This window comes from Nycticebus coucang, chromosome 10 (genome assembly GCF_027406575.1).
Source record: "Nycticebus coucang isolate mNycCou1 chromosome 10, mNycCou1.pri, whole genome shotgun sequence".
Lineage (NCBI taxonomy): Eukaryota > Metazoa > Chordata > Mammalia > Primates > Lorisidae > Nycticebus > Nycticebus coucang.
This window is the reverse complement of record NC_069789.1, coordinates 95,382,583-95,402,749: the sequence shown is the minus strand read 5'-3', so window position 1 is coordinate 95,402,749 and position 20,167 is coordinate 95,382,583. Positions and strand designations below refer to the sequence as shown.

Genomic DNA, 20,167 nt, shown 5'->3' with positions numbered 1-20,167 from the left:
CCTCCTCACCTGGGACTACTGGGGCATTGCCCAGGGTGGCCTTGAATTCCTAGCCTCAAGCAATCCTCCTGCCGTAGCCTCACACTGTGCTGGGATTATAGGCATCAGCCATCATGGTTGGCTTTGAAATCTGTCTTCTAAAAATTTCATAAATATCATAGTAGTGATACAGGCATTTTCTTCATTTTGTTCCCATCTTTACTGGAAGATCTTCAGTATTTCTCCTTAAAGTATGTAACCTTCTTTTGGTTGCTCCAATTCAATGAACCATAGAACTAAAGGATGGTGGGAGAGAGAAGAGAAAAGAGGGAGGGAGAAAGAGGGAAATTTGGAAAAGATGATGCAATTATTGTCTCACGTGATTATCTGGAAAACTAGTGAATTAAATTAAAATCTAGTAGAACAGGGCGGCGCCTGTGGCTCAGTCGGTAAGGCACTGGCCCCATATGCCGAGGGTGGCGGGTTCAAACCCGGCCCCGGCCAAACTGCAACCAAAAATTAGCCGGGCGTTGTGGCAGGCGCCTGTAGTCCCAGCTACTCGGGAGGCTGAGGCAAGAGAATCGCTTAAGCCCAGGAATTGGAGGTTGCTGTGAGCTGTGTGAGGCCACGGCACTCTACCGAGGGCCATAAAGTAAGACTCTGTCTCTACAAAAAAAAAAAAAAAAAAAAAAAACAAACCTTAGAACAATTAAGAGTTCAGCAAGACTTCCAGTTAGAAAATAAAATCATAGGCTTGGCGCCTGTAGCACAGTAGTTATGGTGCCAGCTATATACACGGAGGCTGGTGGGTTCGAACCCGCCCTGGGCCAGCTAAACAACAATGACAACTGCAACAAAAAATAGCTGGCCATTGTGGTGGGCACCTGTAGTTCAGCTACTTGGGAGGGTGAGGCAAGAGAATTGCTTAAGCCCAAGGATTTTAGGTTGCTGTGAGCAGTGACGCCATGGCACTCTACTGAGGGTGACATAGTGAGACTCTGTCTGAAAAAGAAATAAAATTAAATTAAATAGGGAGGCGCCTGTGGCTCAGTGGGTAGGGCTCTGGCCCCATATACCAAGGGTGGCGGGTTCAAACCTGGCCCCGGCCAAACTGCAACAAAAAAATAGCCGGGCATTGTGGCGGGCGCCTGTAAACCCAGCTACTTGAGAGGCTAAGGCAAGAGAATTCGCCTAAGCCCAGGAGTTGGAGGTTGCTGTGAGCTATGTGACGCCACAGCACTTTACTGAGGGCGACAAAGACTCTGTTTCAAAAAAAAAAAAAAATTAAGAAAATCAGAAGTAGGGAGGCACCTATGGATCAGTGGGTAGGGTGCCAGCCCCATATGCCGAGGGTGGCGGGCTCAAACCCAGCCCTGGCCAAACTGCAACAAAAAAAAATAGCCGGGCGTTGTGGCGGGCGCCTGTAGTCTCAGCTCTACTCGGGAGGCTGAGGCAAGAGAATTGCCTACGCCCAAGAGCTGAAGGTTGCTGTGAGCTGTGACACCATGGCACTCTACCCAGGGTGATAAAGTCAGACTCTGTGTCTACAAAAAAAAAAAAGAAAGAAAAGAAAATTGGAAGTATAAGAAAAATAAGCAGAAGCATAATAAGTATTATGCCAGCTCCATATAGTCTAGAATGTAACAAATTTAAGGAGAGCATCTGAGTAGTTCAAGTTGTAGCAATGAGGCTTACTGGTTAACTTTAAAACCTTTCAGTGTTTGGTTTGCCTAATAATTCGCAGTGATAGGTACCCAAGAAAAGAGAGAGTATTGGGTTTAGAAATATAAGACAGAAATCATAGGACTTTTAGATACCTTGGTTATTTAATCTTCCAAAGGTCCCTTTCAACTCTAAAAGTTTATGGTTCTAATAATGTTTAAGTGGGAACTGTATATTAAAATCATCATGGTGGTGCCTGTGGCTCAAGGAGTAGGGTGCCAGCCCCGTTTATGGGAGGTGGCGGGTTCAAACCCAGCCCCAGCCAAAAACTGCAAAACAAAACAAAACATCATGAACAACCTAGTATCTCATGTAGATAAAAAATGACTACTCTTATCTTTCTCCCCTACTGTACCTAACTCATACTTTTATTATAATAATATCTATCAATGTACTCTTTTTTTTTTATGTACTCTTTATCTATCTTTTCTTGCTATAAAATTTTGATTCTTTACAGGCATGTACGAGCTTACTTTAAAAAATGATTTGGGTGGCGCCTGTGGCTCAGTGAGTAGGGCGCCAGTCCCATATGCCGAGGGTGGCGGGTTCAAGCCCAGCCCTGGCCAAACTGCAACAACAACAAATAAAAATGATTCCACTGAGAGGAGGAATCACATTTTATTTGCTACATTCTAATGCCCAGCACAGTACTGGCACAAAGTACAGTTAATAGGAAGGGATAAACTTGGGGAGGAGATGCAGGGAGAGGGAAAGACAGACAGAAAGGAAGCAAAAGAAGGAGAGTAAGAGGGTGGTGCCCGTAGCTCAGTGGGTGGGGCGCCAGCGACATATACTGAGGCTGGCGGTTTCGAGCCCAGCCTGGGTCTGCTGCACAACAATGACAACTGTAACCAGAAAAATAGTCAGACAGTATGGCAGGTGCCTGTAGTCCCTACTTGGGGGGCTGAGGTAAGAGAATCGCTTGAGCCCAGGAGTCTGAGGTTGCTGTGAACTATGAGGCCACAGCACCCTATCAACGATGACAAAAAAAAAAAAAAAAGAGAACAGAAAGAGGAAGTGAGGGAAATTCTCATACATATAATTTGGGTGAGTTTTGGAAAGGTAATAAGTGACTGTCATTCTTTGGACATTTTCTTAACTTCTGTCAAAAGCAGTTCTACAATACCAGGTCTGTTACATGCTAGCTTGGATAAGAGTCACTTACCTTATCATTAAACAAGATTATAGTTGCTAAGACTCTATTTTAAGAGTCCAAACATCTTTTATTTATTTATTTTTTTTTGTAGAGACAGAGTCTCACTTTATTGCCCTTGGTAGAGTGCCATGACGTCACAAGACTCACAGCAACCTCTAGCTCTTGGGCTTAGGTGATTCTCTTGCCTCAGCCTCCCGAGCAGCTGGGACTACAGGCGCCCACCACAACGCCCGGCTATTTTTTGGTTGCAGTTTGGCCGGGGCTGGGTTTGAACCCACCACCCTCGGTATATGGGGCCAGCAGCCTTCTCACTGAGCCACAGGCACCGCCCGAGTCCAAACATCTTTATATGACTACCTTTATCTTGAAGCAGAATGCTATTAATAGTAAGCAATTTAAAAACAGAGGAAACACATTAAATTCTTTTTAGAGACCTCATAATGCTTAAAGCTTTTGCCTTGTAAACAAAACATCCTTAATATTAAGAGGGTTATTGTGTATTTGTATTTTATCAAAATTAAATTTCCATGATTTTGGTAATTGTCTTGAAATTATATAAGAAAATGTCCTTGATCCAAATTTTTTTTTTCTTGGAGACAGAGTCTTAAACTGTCACCCTCGGTACAGTACTATGGCATCATAACTTACAACAACCTCCAACTCTTGGGCTCAAGTGACCCTCTTGCCTCCGTTTTTCTATTTTTAGCAGAGACAAGGTCTCGCTTTTGCTCAGGCTGGTCTCAAACTCGTAAGCTCAAGCAATCACCTGACTCGGTCTTCCAGAGATCTAGGATTACAGGCGTGAGCGACTGTACCCAGCCATGATCTAAAACTTTTTTTCCAACTTTTTTTTTTTTTTTTTTGCAGTTTTTGGCCGGGGCTGGGCTTGAACCCATCACCTCCAGTATATGGAGCCAGCACCCTACTCCTTTGAGCCACAGGTGCTGCCCATGATCCAAAACTTTTAAAGATCCAGAAGTTCTCATGAAATTAAGAAAAAAAAAATTATCTTTGACTTAGGAAATACATACTGAAGTAGCTATGAGTAAAGGAAATGAAGCCTACAACGCACTCTTAAATGATTAAGAGAAATACATAAATAATGTATGTGTGAGTATATATATGAGGGGCAAAAAAAAAAGAAAAGAATTAATAATTGTGAATCTGGACAAGGTACATACCATTCTTACAACTTTTCTGTAAGTTTGACATTGTACCAAAATAAAATATTACCATAAAAGTTCATGTTAACCTACATACAAATACAGAGTAATAGTTATTATGCAAAACCATAGAAAAAATACTCACATGGAATTGAACATTCCCATTAGGGCAGTAAAACAAAAGCCAATTGCAAACATGGATTTCATCCGAACCTGTTAACAAGATCAATTATTTCACACTACAGAAAACCACCTCTATAGCATATCCCCAAAATTGGCTCCATTATCATTCTTTAAAAAGGTACTCCTGGCCATGGTGGCTCACACCTATAATCCTAACACTCTGGAAGGCCAAGGTGGGTGGACTGCCTGAGTTCAGGAGTTCAAGATCAGCTGAGGAAGAGCAACACCTGCCTCTACTAAAAACAGAACAACTAGCTGGCACATGCCTGTGGTCCCAGTTACTTGGGAGGCTGAGGCAAGAGGATTGCTCAAGCCCAAGAATTTGAGCTTGCTATGAGCTATGACACCATGGCACTTTGCCCAGGGAAACTGAGTGAGACTCTGTCTCAAAATAAATAAATTATTTAATTAGCTAATTAATAAAGAAGTACGCTTTAGGCGGCGCCTGTGGCTCAGTCAGTAAGGCGCCGGCCCCATATACCGAGGGTGACCGGTTCAAACCCGGCCCCGGCCAAACTGCAACCAAAAATAGCTGGGCGTTGTGGCGGGTGCCTGTAGTCCCAGCTACTCGGGAGGCTGAGGCAAGAGAATCACTTAAGCCCAGGAGTTGGAGGTTGCTGTGAGCTGTGTGAGGCCACGGCATTCTACCGAGGGCCATAAAGTGAGACCCTGTCTCTAAAAAAAAAAAAAAAAAAAAAAAAGAAGTACGCTTTAGCAAAAAGCTGTTAGTTGGCTAACCTACCCTCTACCTCCAATTCTTCTCCTTGTCCCTGGTAATGAAAAATACCGGGATGGCATGTGACCCCATTTTAGCCAATGAGTTAAAAGTATAAGTAAAAAGTCTTTCAGTAATTGAAAGAGAGCTGTTCCACATTTCAGATGTCTTGCGTTAAATAAAGAAGTGGAAAAATTAGTCAAGCCATATAACTAGTCGATCTGCCTTAGGAAAACATACTTGAACAAAGCCTCATCTTTATAAATAATGAATAAATGGGTAATGAAATCACTTCTCCTTACACTTTATGGTATGCCTGACACTCAGGAAAAAAGGCCTCCTTAGAATAAAAGATGATAATAAAATCCAACTACTAATCAATGTTTCCTCTCCTGCACCAGGATTATACAAGTCACCATAAAGCCAAAGATTTAGCATTAACATAGGAAGAAAAAGAAAATAAACTACTTTATTTGTAAATGTAAAAGGGAAACTAAGAGCTGAGTGAAGAGGAAAAATTATGACCTCCACAACAGCCTTTAAAAGTATCATTAAAATGAAGTTTAATAGCAGTACCATATTTTCACTTCCATTTGATTCAGAAACACCCATGATATTATTTATGGCCTTCGGACGTGATAAATTTCTGAAAAGGTAAATAAAATGCACTTTCAAAGTCTTTTGCTAAAAACATATGCTTCACCAAGAAGTTATATTTAAGACTCTTACCATTGACAGATCTCTGTTGTTATTCTTAAGTTTTTCTTCTTGCCTCTCTAAAAAGAATTAATGAAATGGTTAATACAGATAGTGCTGAGCAAAAAGCAATTGTTAAACTGTGACAAATTGGCAATTACAAAACCACTCTACCTTACTATCACTTAGTAAGATAAAGTAATTATTACATATAGAATGCTATATATTTTATACTAATAGAAAGTTCAGGTGGTGCCTGTGGCTCAAGGAGTAGGGCACCAGCCCCATATGCCGGAGGTGGTGGGTTCAAACCGAGCCCCGGCCAAAAACCGCAAAAAAAAAAAAAAGAAAGAAAAGAAAGTTCAAATGTAGCACAGCACCAAAATATTTCTTTTTCTTTCTTTCTTTTTTTGCAGTTTTTGGCTGGGGCTGGGTTTGAACCCAACACCTCCGGCATATGGGGCTGGCGCCCTACTCCTTTGAGCCACAGGCACTACCAGCACCTAAATATTTCAATTTAAATAAATAGGCTGGGTGTGGTGGCCCATGCCTGTAATCCAAGCAGGCCAGGGAGCTATAATCCAGGGAGGCCAAGGAGGGTGGACTTCCCTGAGCTAAGAGGTTCGAGATCAGCCTGAGCAAGAGCAAGACCCCATCTCTAAAAATAGCTGGGCGAGGCTTGGCACCAATAGCTCAGTGGTTAGGGCACCGACCACATACACTGGGGCTGGAGGGTTCGAACCCGGCCTGGGTCTGCTAAACAATAATGACAACTACAACAAAAAAAATAGCTGGGTGTTGGGCGGCGCCTGTGGCTCAGTCGGTAGGGCGCCGGCCCCATATACCAAGGGTGGCGGGTTCAAACCCAGCCCCGGCCAAACTGCAACAAAAAAATAGCCGGGCGTTGTGGCGGGCGCCTGTGGTCCCAGCTACTCGGGAGGCTGAGGCAAGAGAATCGCTTAAGCCCAGGAGTTGGAGGTTGCTGTGAGCTGTGTGAGGCCACGGCACTCTACCGAGGGCCATAAAGTGAGACTCTGTCTCTACAAAAAAAAAAAAAAAAAATAGTTGGGTGTTGTGGCAAGCACCTGTAGTCCCAGCTACATGGGAGACTGAGGCAAGAGAATCGCTTAAGCCCAAGAGTTTGAGGTTGTCCTGAGCTCTGATGCCATAGCACACTACTAAGGGCCAGATAGTGAGACTCTGTCTCAAAAAATAAATAAATAAATAAATAAATAAATAATAAAAATAAAAATAGCTGGACACTGTGGCAGGTGCCTGTACTCCCATCTACTTGGGAGGCTGAGGCAAGAGAATCACTTGGGCCCTAGAGTTTGAGGTTGCTGTGAGCTATGATGCTACAGTACTTTAGCAAGGGGGACAGTGACACTCTGTCTCAAAAATAAATGAATATCTTTAGGGTTTCATTCTTTTCTAATTACTTCTCACATTAAGTCTTAAGTCTGGGGCAGCGCCTGTGGCTCAAGGAGTAGGGCACTGCTCCCATATGCTGGAGGTGGCAGGTTCAAACCTAGTCCCGGCCAAAAACCAAAAAAAAAAAAAAAAAAAAAAAAGTCTTAAGTCTGGGCCAGTCGAGGTTGCTCATGCCTGTAATTCTAGCGCTCTGGGAAGCCGAGACAGATGGATTGCCTGAGCTCACAGGTTAGAGAACAGCCTGAGCCAGATCGAGACTTCATGTCTAAAAATAGCCAGGCATTAGGGCAGGTGCCTATAGTCCCAGCTACTAGAGGCTAAGGCAAGAGAATCACTTAAGCCCAAGAGTTTGAGGTTGCTGTGAGCTATGAAACCACAGCACTCTACCAAGGGTAACAAAGTAAGACTCTGCCTCCCCCCCACCCAAAAATCGTCTTAAGTCTGTACATTAAGAAATACTCTTACCTTACACCTATGGAAACTGCCAACTGATTAATTCGTACGGGGAACACAAAGATTGTACTTAAGTTATCTCAAATATTAAATACCCACTCTTTTTTTTCTCACTTTTTCAATTTCTCTGAAAAAGCATATAGTTTAAAAATGATAAGCCAGTTGGTAACTTTAAAATTCTGGTTCTTTCATATTACAGTCTAATCCATCTAAAAATAAGCAGAGTCTTATAGCTATGTTACTTATAAAGCTAGGAAATTTGACCTATATTTAAAAAAAAAAAAAGCTATACACACAGAAACTGCTAAAATATACAAACTACTAAAGCCTCAAATGTTTATTTTTATGTTTACTGTATACCATCAACATAAAGAACTTTCTGTTGTACCTATGAAAAAACCAAGGACCAGCAAAGAGGCAGCGACTTACCAGAGACCACACAGATATTTTATGGCAAAGTAAGGACCGGAGTTCAGGTTTCTTAACTCCCAACCCAATGATCTCTATATTCACTATTGTACTGCTTTCTTTGATCGTGTATTTTCTCTCCAAGATTAATTCATTCTATAAATACTTAGATGATTACCAACTATATGCAAAGCACTCTGGTGAGCACTGAGGGTAAGTACACAAAATATACAAAAATCCCCATCCTCATATGAAGATTATGAAGTAAAAATATAATAATAAAAAGTCTTCTAAAACAAAAAATATACCATTAGGATTCATTAAACTGATGTGAGAGCTGGCAAATTCATACAGGTTAAAGAAAGGAACTAGAAGAGGTCTACAGAAAAATTAACTTGCAGACTAGACTGAAGTTTCCGAACAGTAAATGGCAGATGAATATGAGATTCCTTGCCCTGAACTGTTTCTATCCAGTTTCTTCTTCTTGGAAAGAAAGGACACAGGCAGGAGTACGGGTGCTAAACATATATGGAAGAAAGTAAAGAAAAAGGAGTGGAGTGTACTCTGTCTTGAAATCTGGAGCTCCCTAACAGTCCTCTCATAATGTATCCAGTCATTTTTTAAATTGGAGGAAGGGGAAAAGTTTAAGGACTAGAATAAGGGACGACTAGAAAGGAGAAAAAGACTATTACTAAGAAATAAAAAGAAGAGTACTGAAAATCATCTATGCTAGAAATACCTTGACTGCACTATGTCATCCAATCAAACATCAAAACCTATTAATTATACTTCATATTTATAAAATCCAGCCCTTCCTCTCCATCTTTACTAATACATTTCCTTAGTTAGGATTTCTAACACCTATTACCTATATTATTTCAAGTCTATTAATAGACCTCACTTCTCCCAAACTTACTCCCTCAAATCTATCTTCCACATAGCTGCCTGTCTGACCTACATAAAAGACAAAACTGACCATAATTACCAAACCTCCCAACTTCTTGCCCCATAAGATCACATCCAGTATCACTTGCAAGTCCTTAATCTGTCTCTTGCTTACTTCTGTAGCCTCATTTTGAACCACTTTCATGAATTTTTATGATCCTGCAACACCTAACAACTTTAGGTTTTTCTGAATATGATGGTTTTCTCTTGATTCAGTGTCATTTTACCACAAATGACCTTTCTACTTTGGGTGACCAATTGCCCCAGTATTCCCTGCACTGACCCCTGCTCTGAAAAACGTCACATCCCAGGAAACTCCTCAGTCCTGGACAAACGGGGAAGGTTGATAACCTACTCCTACCTAGAATCTTTTGTTCTATTCCAATTCACCCCCATCCTGGCTAATCGGTACTCACCTTGTAAGCCATAGCTCTGTTGCCAACCACTTTTTGAAAATCTTGATTCCTTAGCCAATATCATTCTATAGAACTTTCTACAATTATGAAAATATTCTGTATCTGTGCTATCAATACAATAATCACTAGTTAACATTTGGCTACTAAGCATCTAGTATCTGGCCAGTGTGAATGAGAAACTCAATTGTTAATTAAGTTTTTTAATTCTGAAAAATTTAAATTTAATTTCAATTTTTTATTCTATATTTTAATTAATTTAAAATTTAGACAGCCATGTGTAGCTAGTCTGAACAATGCACACTTAAACACTGGAGTAGAAATCGTTTCTTTTAGCCAGACACAGTGGCTTGTGTCTATAATTGTAGCACTCTGGAAAGCTAAGGCAGGAGGATCACTTGAGGGCAGGAATTTAAGACCAGCCTGAGCCACATAGCAAGACTCCATTATCTATAAAAAATAGAAAAACTAGCCTGGCTTGGTGGTGTGTGCCAGTTACTTGGGAGGCTGAGGCAAAAGAACCATTTGAGCTCTGAAGTTTCAGGTTATAGTGAGCTATGATGATGCCACTGCACTCTATCGTGGGCAAAAAGAGTTTTTTTCTTTCTTAAAATGTCTATACGCTGTTGGTCATCCTCTGTATATATTTTTAAATAAGCTCAAGTGGGGAATCTGAGCAAAGGAAAAGTAAGGATTGGATAACAAAATTAGAGACAGAATCAGATAGCCGGAGGTGGCGGGTTCAAACCTAGCCCCGGCCAAAAACCACAAAAAAAAAATATATGTATTTAATCGGTCCTATAAACTTGGTGGACATGAATAGCCAATCTGACTAGGCTTATTAGCAGCCAATTCAAAGAAAAAAAAAAGCAGTCTAAGCACAGTGTCCATCAGATAAAAATAAATCAATTATTTATGATAATCACTACTTTTGCTGACATTGAAAACAGAAATAATTTCCACAATCTGTCATCAAAAGACAATTGTGTAATATTGTAGATAATGTTCTTAAAAATATTCCACAGTCACATAACAAACTGTACCTGGCTGGGTTTTTCATAACATGCCTAAGAATGCAAATGCCAAGATGAAATACAGTAAAAGCAATTTTGTGAAGTTAAAATAATGCAGTTTAAGTTTATAAATTTTTAATAGTCTGGTTTAACCTAAGAGAATAATTTGCAAGTCGAGAGAACGAATAGGTTATTTTATTTATTTTTTTTTTTGTAGAGACAGAGTCTCACTTTATCACCCTCAGTAGAGTGCCATAGCATCACAGTTCACAGCAACCTCCAGCTCGTTGGCTTAGGCAATTCTCTTGCCTCAGCCTCCCGAGTAGCTGGGACTACAGGTGTCTGCCACAATGCCTGGCTATTTTTTTTTGTTGTGGTTTGGCCGGGGCCAGGTTTGAACCCGCCACCCTCGGTATATGGGGTCAGCGCCCTACTCACGGAGCCACAGGTGACGCCCTGAATAGGTTACTTTTTAAGCAACTTTCAGATATATTTTTTCTTATAACTTCTGATAAGATTTCTTGGGTGAGCAAATGATTCAAGGCTCCATTCCATGTTGACATCATGTGAGTTCAGATATTTTGTGCTATCAATGTAAGGATAAAGAGTAATCTGCCTTTCATTTTATCTTTCCTATTCTTTGTAACAAAGGTAATTGAAAGAGCTGTCCACGTTCAAGGTCTTCATTTCCTCATTTTATATTATTGCCTTAATCTATACAATCTGGATTCTATCCCTTACCATTCTTAATAAAATCACCAATAACTTCCATTTCTTAGACATTTAATATGTATCTATCCTCAGACCCTGCTGTCCCCCTAAAATTCTCCCCTCAACTTCGGCAACACTATTCTTTACCATCTTCTCTAATAATACTTTTTCAGAGTTATACTTCTACTACTTTTAAGTTTGTTTGTTTGTTTTTTACTCCAAAGGGTTTGAGACAAGTTTTCACATATAAGATAGAGGCAGAGAGGATGGTGCTACCTCTTAAGATTCTGTTTCCTCAAGATACTCTTCTCACCCTGACCCCTCTGTTCTTCTTGCCCTATATTCTATCCCTATGCGATCTTGTTTACCTGTGAACTCAATTACTACTTATAAGCATACCATTCTAAAATCTACTTGTAGCTTGTTCCTAAGAACAATAAAACACCATTGTAGTCCAGTTCGGGGGTAGAGGAAAGTGGAAAGGGGGAGGAGGGAGGACATATGGCAAAGGGAGGGAGGGCATGAAGCAGGATCTCACCCACTGTGCACATTGTGAGGGTGTATGACACACCCCCTGGGTGAGGGGCTCTTTAACAAATGGAACTTTGCCCTGGAAGTAGGAACAATGTAACCTAAATATTGTACCCTCATATTAATTTGAATAAAGTTTAAAAAAATAAAATAAAATCTACTTGTAGCCCTTGTCTCTCTGCCAGCTCCCAAACTGTACATGCAACTATATACCCAAATATTTCCATCCTGTCACACAGGCACTTCAAATCCAACATGAAATCACATTTTTGTTTCCCCATCCCAATCTGCTATTCCTCCAGTACTTCCTATCCAAATCAGATACCTGGGCATCTACCTAGACTCATTCCTCTCTCCAGACCCTATGTCTAAACAGTCAGTGGGCTGGGAGCAGTGGCTCATGCTTGCAATCCCAGCACTCTGGAAGGCTGAGGCAGGAGGATCACTTGAAGCCAGGAATTGGAAACTAGCTTGGGCAACATAGCAAGACCTGTCTCTACAAAATTTTTTTTAAAAATTAACTAGTGGGCAGCACCTATAGCTCAGTGGGCAGGGCACCGGCCCCATATACCGAGGGTGGCAGGTTCAAACCTGGCCCTGGCCAAACTGCAACAACCAAAAGAAAAAGAATAGCTGGGCATTGTGGCAGGCACCTGTAGTCAGAAGGCTGAAGCAAGGGAATCACCTAAGCCCAGGAGTTGGAGGTTGCTGTGAGCTATGTGATGCCACAGCACTCTACCATGGGTGACAAAGTGAAACTCTATCTCTACCAAAAAAAAAAAAAAAAAAATTAACTAGAAGTGGAGGTATACACCTGTAGTCCTAGCTATTTGGGAGGCTGAGGCAGGAAAACTGCTTGAGCCCAGGAGTTCAGGGTAATTGCTCGAGCTCACGAGCTAAGAGACCAGCCTAAGCAAGCACAAGATGCTCTCTCTACTAAAAAGAGAAAAACTAGCCAGGCATAGTGATGGGTACCTATAGTCCCAGCTACCTGGGAGCCTGAGGAGAGAGGATTGCCTGAACCCAAGAGTTTGAGGTTGCTGTGAGCTCTGACACCATGGCACTCTACCAATGGTGACAGAATGAGACCTTGTCTCAAAAAAGAAACAAAAGGAAGCCATTGAAACACTAAAACCCAAGTAACTCAGAATTAATTGGAAATGATCATCTCAGATATAAAAAACAGTACACTATGACAAACTATGTCAAAAAACCTCAGCCAAGTTCAAAAGCCACAACTGTTCTTTTACTAAAATTCAAATTTCAAAGCTAAAAGCAAAAAAGAGCAACTGCTTGAATTTGTCTTATCTATTTCACAAAACATTTGAGAATCAAATGAGAATAAGGTATGCAAGTGCTTTATAAATCATAAAATCACATAAACACGAGAAACATGAGTAATCACTAGTCGTGACTTTATTGTATCTTCATCATTTAAGAATTTTTTCCAAAAAATCCAAATTTTGTTTAAACTAATATCTCATCTTACCTATTTTCTTTTTCTGTTGTCGACCAGCTGACTCTGTTATTGTTTCCTTCTTCTTTTCCACTGTAAACAACATATTAACAGCAAAATTAACTATGTAATATTGTTTTTTTTAACTTTATCACCCTCAGTAGAGTGCCATGGCATCACAGCTCACAGCAACCTCCAACTCCTGGACTCAGGCCATTCTCTTGCCTCAGCCTCCCAAGTAGCCACAATGGCCGGCTATTTTTTGTTGCAGTTTGGTGGAGGCCAAGTTCGAACCCGCCACCCTTGTTATATGGGGCCAGTGCCCTACCCACTGAGCCACAGGTGCCACCCTAACTATGCAATATCCTAAAGAAACAGAGAATGCTGTACTACAGATAAACCAATGAAAGAAACTCACAAGAAAGTTACACATTGGGCGGTGCCTGTGGCTCAGTGAGTAGAGCGCCAGCCCCTTATACCCAAGGGTGGAGGGTTCAAACCCGGCCCCGGCCAAACTGCAACAACAAAAAAGTTATACATTGACATTGATTATGTTCCTCTTTAAGTTAATGGGCCTATTCCCACAACCACTGACAGGAAAAGGTAGAAACAATATTCTAAGAATAAAACAATTCTAAGCATTATTAATGAAATGCCCATAAAGGACTGTATTAAGACATAATTAGGAGATACGTTCGTTAGCTTACTCCTTTCTGCCTGTGGACACTGTCAAGGAAGCATCGTTCAAATCTCTCTTCCCGCTGCCGTCAAGTCTAAGTCAGAGTCTCCAAAACAGCCCGAACAGCTGTAGAAGCTAGTCATTGGAGGGTTGAGTTTTGAAACAACTGATGAGACTGAGGAACCATTTTCGGCAATGGGGAACGCTCACAGACTGCGTGGTAATGAGAAATCCAAACACCAAGAGCTCCAGCAGCTTTGGGTATGTCATATACGCCACTGTGCAGGAGGTGGATGCAGCAATGAATGCAAGGCCACACAAAGAGGATGGAAGAGTTGTGGAACCAAAGAGAGTTGTTTCCAGAGAAGACTCTCAAAGACCTGGTGCCCACTTAACTGTGAAAAAGATCTTTGTGGTGGCATTAAAGATGATACTGAAGAACATCACTTAAGAGACTATTTCGTTTGTGGCGGGCGCCTGTGGTCCCAGCTGCTCGGGAGGCTGAGGCAGGAGAATCGCTTAAGCCCAGGAGTTGGAGGTTGCTGTGAGCTGTGTGAGGCCACGGCACTCTACCGAGGGCCATAAAGTGAGACTCTGTCTCTACAAAAAAAAAAAGAAAAAGAGACTATTTCGAACAGCATGGGAAAACTGAACTGACTGAAATCATGACTGATCACGGCAGTGGCAAGAAGAGGGGCTTTGCTTTTGTTACGTTTGATGACCATGATTCTGTGGGTAAGACGGTCATTCAGAAAAAACATACTGTGAATGGCCACAACTGTGAAGTAAGGAAAGCCCCGTCAAAGCAAGAGATGGCTAGTGCTTTATCCGGCCAAAGAGGTCAAAGTGGTTCTGGAAACTTTGGTGGGGGTCATGGAGGTGGTTTTGGTGGAAATGACAACTTTGGCAGTGGAGGAAACTTCAGTGGTTGTGGTGCTTTGGTGGCAGCCATGATGCTGGTGGATATGGTGGCAGTGGGGATGGCTACAATGAATTTGGTAATGATGGTAGTTATGGTGGAGGCAGCCCTGGTTACTCTGGAGGAAGCAGAGGCTATGGAAGTGGACAGGGTTATCGAAACCAGGGCAGTGACTATGGCGGGAGTGGCAGCTATGACAGATATAACAACGGAGAAGGCGGAAGCAGCTCTGGTGGTGGTAGTGGAAGCAATTTTGGAGGAGGTGGAAGTTACAATGATTTTGCCAATTACAACAATCAGTCATCGGGCGGCGCCTGTGGCTCAGTCAGTAAGGCGCCGGCCCCATATACAGAGGGTGGCGGGTTCAAACTCGGCCCTGGTCAAACTGCAACCAAAAAATAGCCAGGCGTTGTGGCAGGCGCCTGTAGTCCCAGCTACGTGGGAGGCTGAGGCAAGAGAATCGCTTAAGCCCAGGAGTTGGAGGTTGCTGTGAGCTGTGTGAGGCCACGCTACTCTACCGAGGGCCATAAAGTGAGACTCTGTCTCTACAAAAAAAACCCAAAAAAAACAAAAAACCCACAACTATCAGTCATCAAATTTTGGACCCATGAAGGGAGGAAATTTTGGAGGCAGAAGCTCTGGCCCTTATGGTGGTGGTGGCCAATACTTTGCCAAACCATGAAACCAAGGTGGCTATGGTGGTTCCAGTAGCAGCAGTAGCTATGGCAGTGGCAGGAGGTTTTAATTATTCCCCAGAAACAAAGCTTAGCAGGAAAGGAGAGCCAGAGAAGTGACAGGGAAGCTACAGGTTACAACAGATTTGTGAACTCAGCCAAGCTCAGTGATGGCAGGGCCTAGCTGCTACAAAGAAGACATGTTTTAGATAATACTCTTGTGTATGAGCAAAAAATTGAGGACTGTATTTGTGACTAACTGTGTAACAGGTTATTTTACTTTCTGTTCTGTGGAAGTGTAAAGCATTCATTCCAACAAAGGGTTTTAATATAGATTTTTTTTTTTTTTGCACCCATGCTGTTGATTGCTAAATGTAATAGTCTGATCATGAAAAAAAAAAAAAAGACATAATCAGAATGAAAACTGACAGGCACAGTGGCTCACGCCTATAATCCTAGCATTCTGGGAGGGCAAGACAGGTATATTGCTTGAGCTCAGGAGTTGAGACCAGGCTGAGCAAGACCAGAGAACCCTGTCTCTAAAAATACCCGGTGTTGTGGTGGGCACCTAGCCCCAGCTACTGGGGAGGCTGAGGAAAGGGGACTGCTTGAGCCTAAGAGTTTGAGGTTGCTGTGAGCTATGATGCTACAGCACTCTACAAGGGCAACAAAGTGAGACTCTATATCACACACACAAAAAAAAAATCAAAACTGAGATATAAGGATAATTACCTTATTTTCAAGTTCCACTCTCTCAGAAAGCTATGGTTAATTGCAGTTCCATTCTCATATTTACTACAAAAATAGAAATTCGTGGCTCAAGTGGCTAAGGTGCAGGTTCGAATCCAGCCCGGGCCTGCCAAACAACAACTACAACCAAAAAATAGCCGGGCGTTGTGGCAGGCGCCTGTAGTCCCAGCTACCTGGGAGGCAGAGGCAGGACAATCGCTTGAGCCCAGGAGTTGGAGGTTGCTGTGAGCTGTGATGCTACAGCACTCTACCCAGGAGGCTCTGTCTCCAAAAAAAAAAAAAAAAAAGTACAAATTCATTCATTCAGTTACTAGCTACCTAAGTAAGAGAGCCTGTTCTACGCAGATGAAAAAATGTGATCCTTGCTTTCTAAAAAATAATCCAGTGAAGGCTTGGCACCCGTTGCTCAGTGGTTAGGGCACCGGCCACAAACACCAGGGCTGGTGGGTTTGAACCCAACGCAGGGCCTGCTAAAACAATGATAACTACAACAAAAAAAAGTTGGACATTGTGGCAGGCACCTGTAGTCTCACCTACCAGGGAGGCTGAGGCAAGAGAATCACTTAAGCCCAAGAGTTTGAGGTTGCAATGAGCAGTGACACCAGGGCACTCTACCAAGGGCGACACAGTGAGACTCTGTCTCAAAAAATAAATAAATAATCCAGTGAAGGGAGATAATCAAATGACAATTGTAGTAAGGAGGTAATATAGACATACCCACAGGATATGAAAATCAGGGGTCAATAAAACTAAAATTTTTGATGCATTTATTTATTTATTTTTGAGACAGAGTCTCACTTTGCAACTCTTGGTAGAGTGCTGACCAAAATAAAAGAGGGGTGTGTGTAAGGAGGGGGGAATGTGTGTGTGTTCTGGGAGCCTAAGTAACTGTTTTATAAATAAAGTACTGTTTTATATTATATATTAAGTTATATACAAGATATTGTGGCTCGGTGCCTGTAGCACAGTGGTTATGGCGCCAGCCACATGCACCAAGGCTGGCGGGTTCAAACCCAGCCCAGGCCAGCTAAACAACAACAACAATGACAAAAAAAATAGCCAGGTGTTGTGGCAGGCACCTGTAGTCCCAGCAACTTGGGGGACTGAGGTAAGAGAATTGCTTAAGCCCAAGAGTTTTGAGGTTGCTGTGAGCTGAGACACCATAGCACTCTACTGAGGGTGACATACTGAGACTGTTTCAAAAAAAATATGCATTGAGTGAGAGATTTAAAATGAACCTACTAATGTAAGATCATAAAAGGAAACGTAGTCAAATTCCACAAGATGTTATAGAAATAATATTTTAAAAGACAAAATGGACAAAAAACATTGAATGCTTTATTCATTAATTACTATTCAACTGGGCTCAGTGCCTGTAGCCCCGTGGCACTAACCACATCACGGGAGTTGGCAGCTTCAAACCTGGCCCAGGCCTGTTAAACAATAACGACAACTATAACAACAAAAGAGTTGGGCATTGTGGCGGGTGCCTGTATTCCCAACTACTTGGGAGGCTGAGTTAAAAGAATCACTTAAACCCAAGAGTTTAAAGTTGCTATGGGCTGTAACGCCATGGCACTCTACCGAGGGCAACATAGTGAGACTCTGTCTCAAAAAAAAAAAAAGAATTACCATTAAACAAAGAAACAAAAATATTTCTTTCCTACTCTAGGACTATAATACAATTACTTGGCATTTAAACATGACTGCATAAAAAAACAAGAGGGGAAAAAAAGAAGGCCAGAGAACAGAAACATAAGACTATACTACAGGGTGGGGCCTGTGGCTCAGTCGGTAAGGCGCTGGCCCCATATACCGAGGGTGGTGGGTTCAAACCCGGCCCTAGCTGAACTGCTACCAAAAAACAGCCGGGCGTTGTGGCAGGCGCCTTAGTCCCAGCTACTCGGGAGGCTGAGGCAAGAGAATCGCTTAAGCCCAGGAGTTGGAGGTTGCTGTGAGCTGTGTGATGCCACGGCACTCTACCAAGGGCCATAAAATGAAACTGTCTCTACAAAAAAAGAACAAAAAAAGACTATACTACAAACATTAACCTCATCTCCTGGTCTTCTAGCACACCAGGTTGACACTAGACAGATCTTTTTTTTTTTTTTTTTTTTTTTGTAGAGACAGAGTCTCACTTTATGGCCCTCAGTAGAGTGCCATGGCCTCACACAGCTCACAGCAACCTCCAACTCCTGGGCTTAAGCGATTCTCTTGCCTCAGCCTCCCGAGTAGCTGGGACTACAGGCGCCCGCCACAACGCCCGGCTATTTTTTGGTTGCAGTTTGGCCGGGGCCGGGTTTGAACCCGCCACCCTCGGTATATGGGGCCGGCGCCTTACCGACTGAGCCACAGGCGCCGCCCTAGACAGATCTTTTTAAGGATATATTAATCTATGGCTCAGCTCCTGGAGCTCAGTAGCTAGGGCGCCAGCCACAAACACCAGAGTTGGCAGGTTCAAATCCAGACTGGGCCTGCTAAACAACGAGAACTAGAACCAAAAAATAGCTGGGCATTGTAGTGGGAGCCTGTACTCCCAGCTACTTGGGAGGCTGGGGCAAGAGAATGGCGATTACACCTGTGGGGCATCTTACAAGGGTACATGAGAAACTTAGTAAATGTAGAATATAAACGTCTTAACACAATAACTAAGAAAATGTCAGGAAGGCTATGTTAACCAGTGTGATGAAAATGTGTCAAACGGTCTATGAAACCAGTGTATGGTGCCCCATGCTGCCATTAATGTACACAGCTATGATTTAATTAAAAAAAAAAAAAAAAAAAAGGGCGCCGCCTGTGGCTCAGTGAGTAGGGCACAGGCCCCATATACCGAGGGTGGGCGGGTTCAAACCCAGCCCCAGCCAAACTGCAACAAAAAAATAGCCGGGCGTTGTGGTGGGTGCCTGTAGTCCCAGCTGCTTGGGAGGCTGAGGCAAGAGAATCGCGTAAGCCCAAGAGCTGGAGGTTGCTGTGAGTTGTGTGACGCCACGGCACTCTACCGAGGGTGGTACAATGAGACTCTGTCTCTACAAAAAAAATAATAATAAAAAATAATAGTAATAATAAAAAGAAAAGAGAGAGAGAATGGCTTAGGCGAGTGGTTCTCAACCTTCCTAATGCCTCCTAATGCTGCGACCCTTTAACACAGTTTCTCATGTCGTGATGACCCCCAACCATAAAATTATTTTCATTGCTACTTCATAACTAATTTTGCTACTGTTATGAATCGTAATGTAAATATCTGATATGCAGGATGTATTTTCATTGTTACAAGGGGGTTGTGACCCACGGGTTGAGAACCACTGGCTTAGGCCCAGGAGTTTGAGGTTGCTGTAAGCTATGATGCCACAGAACTCTACCCAGAGCTACATAATGAGACTGTCCCAAAAAAAAAAAAAAATATAGGGCGGCGCCTGTGGCTCAAGGAGTAGGGCGCCGGTCCCATATGCCGGAGGTGGCAGGTTCAAACCCAGCCCCGGCCAAAAACCACAAAAAAAAAAAAAAATATATATATATATATAACTAATGTTTTTTCAAACTTCATGAGGCTGTGAAGAAATACTTGTGTGAACCTTCTCCCACACCAACAAGTGGAACTATCAGAGTTGACAAAATTAAAAGATGTCTACTACAAAACATATTTTGCCCATGGACTTAGTATTTCTGTGTTCTGAATTCCAGACTTTTGTCAATTACTTGTTAAATTACCCTTAAAGCTATCCATCCTATTTCACTACAAATAACAGAAATATATCATCCTTTACAATAATTTATACCATTTTTCTTTTTTGAGACAGAGTCTCACTCTGTTGCCCTGGGTACAGTGCCACAGCATCATAGCTCACAGCATCCTCAAACTCTTGGGCTCAAGTGATCTTGCCTCAGCTTCTCAAGTACCTGGAACTACAGCCTTTGCCATAATGCCTGGCTAGTTTTTCTCTTTTTAGTAGAGACAGAATCTTGTTTTTGCTCAGGATGGGTCTCAAACTCCTGAGCTCAAGCAATCCACTTGTGAGCTACCACACCCAGCCCACAATAATTTAGACTTAATATTTTCAAACAATTTTGTTACAAGAATCAAATTATGGCTTGGCACCTGTGGCTCAAACGGCTAAGGTGCCAGCCACATACACCTGAGCTGGCAGGTTCGAATCCAGCCCGGGCCCGCCA

The 20,167-nt window shown here is 42.3% G+C and overlaps 1 protein-coding gene across 2 annotated transcripts in view; it reads right to left on the bottom strand.

The window, feature by feature from the left end:
* TMCO1 (transmembrane and coiled-coil domains 1) overlaps positions 1–20,167 on the bottom strand; it is a 45,506-nt gene that overhangs the window by 21,689 nt on the left and 3,650 nt on the right. For both annotated transcript variants that reach the window (XM_053606646.1, XM_053606645.1), the window contains exons 3-5: positions 13,009–13,068; positions 5,648–5,694; positions 4,166–4,233 (exon numbers count right to left, since the gene is read on the bottom strand). In XM_053606646.1, coding sequence (XP_053462621.1) covers positions 4,166–4,233; positions 5,648–5,694; positions 13,009–13,068 — 175 coding nt within the window. The remainder of the gene's footprint in view (positions 1–4,165; positions 4,234–5,647; positions 5,695–13,008; positions 13,069–20,167) is intronic.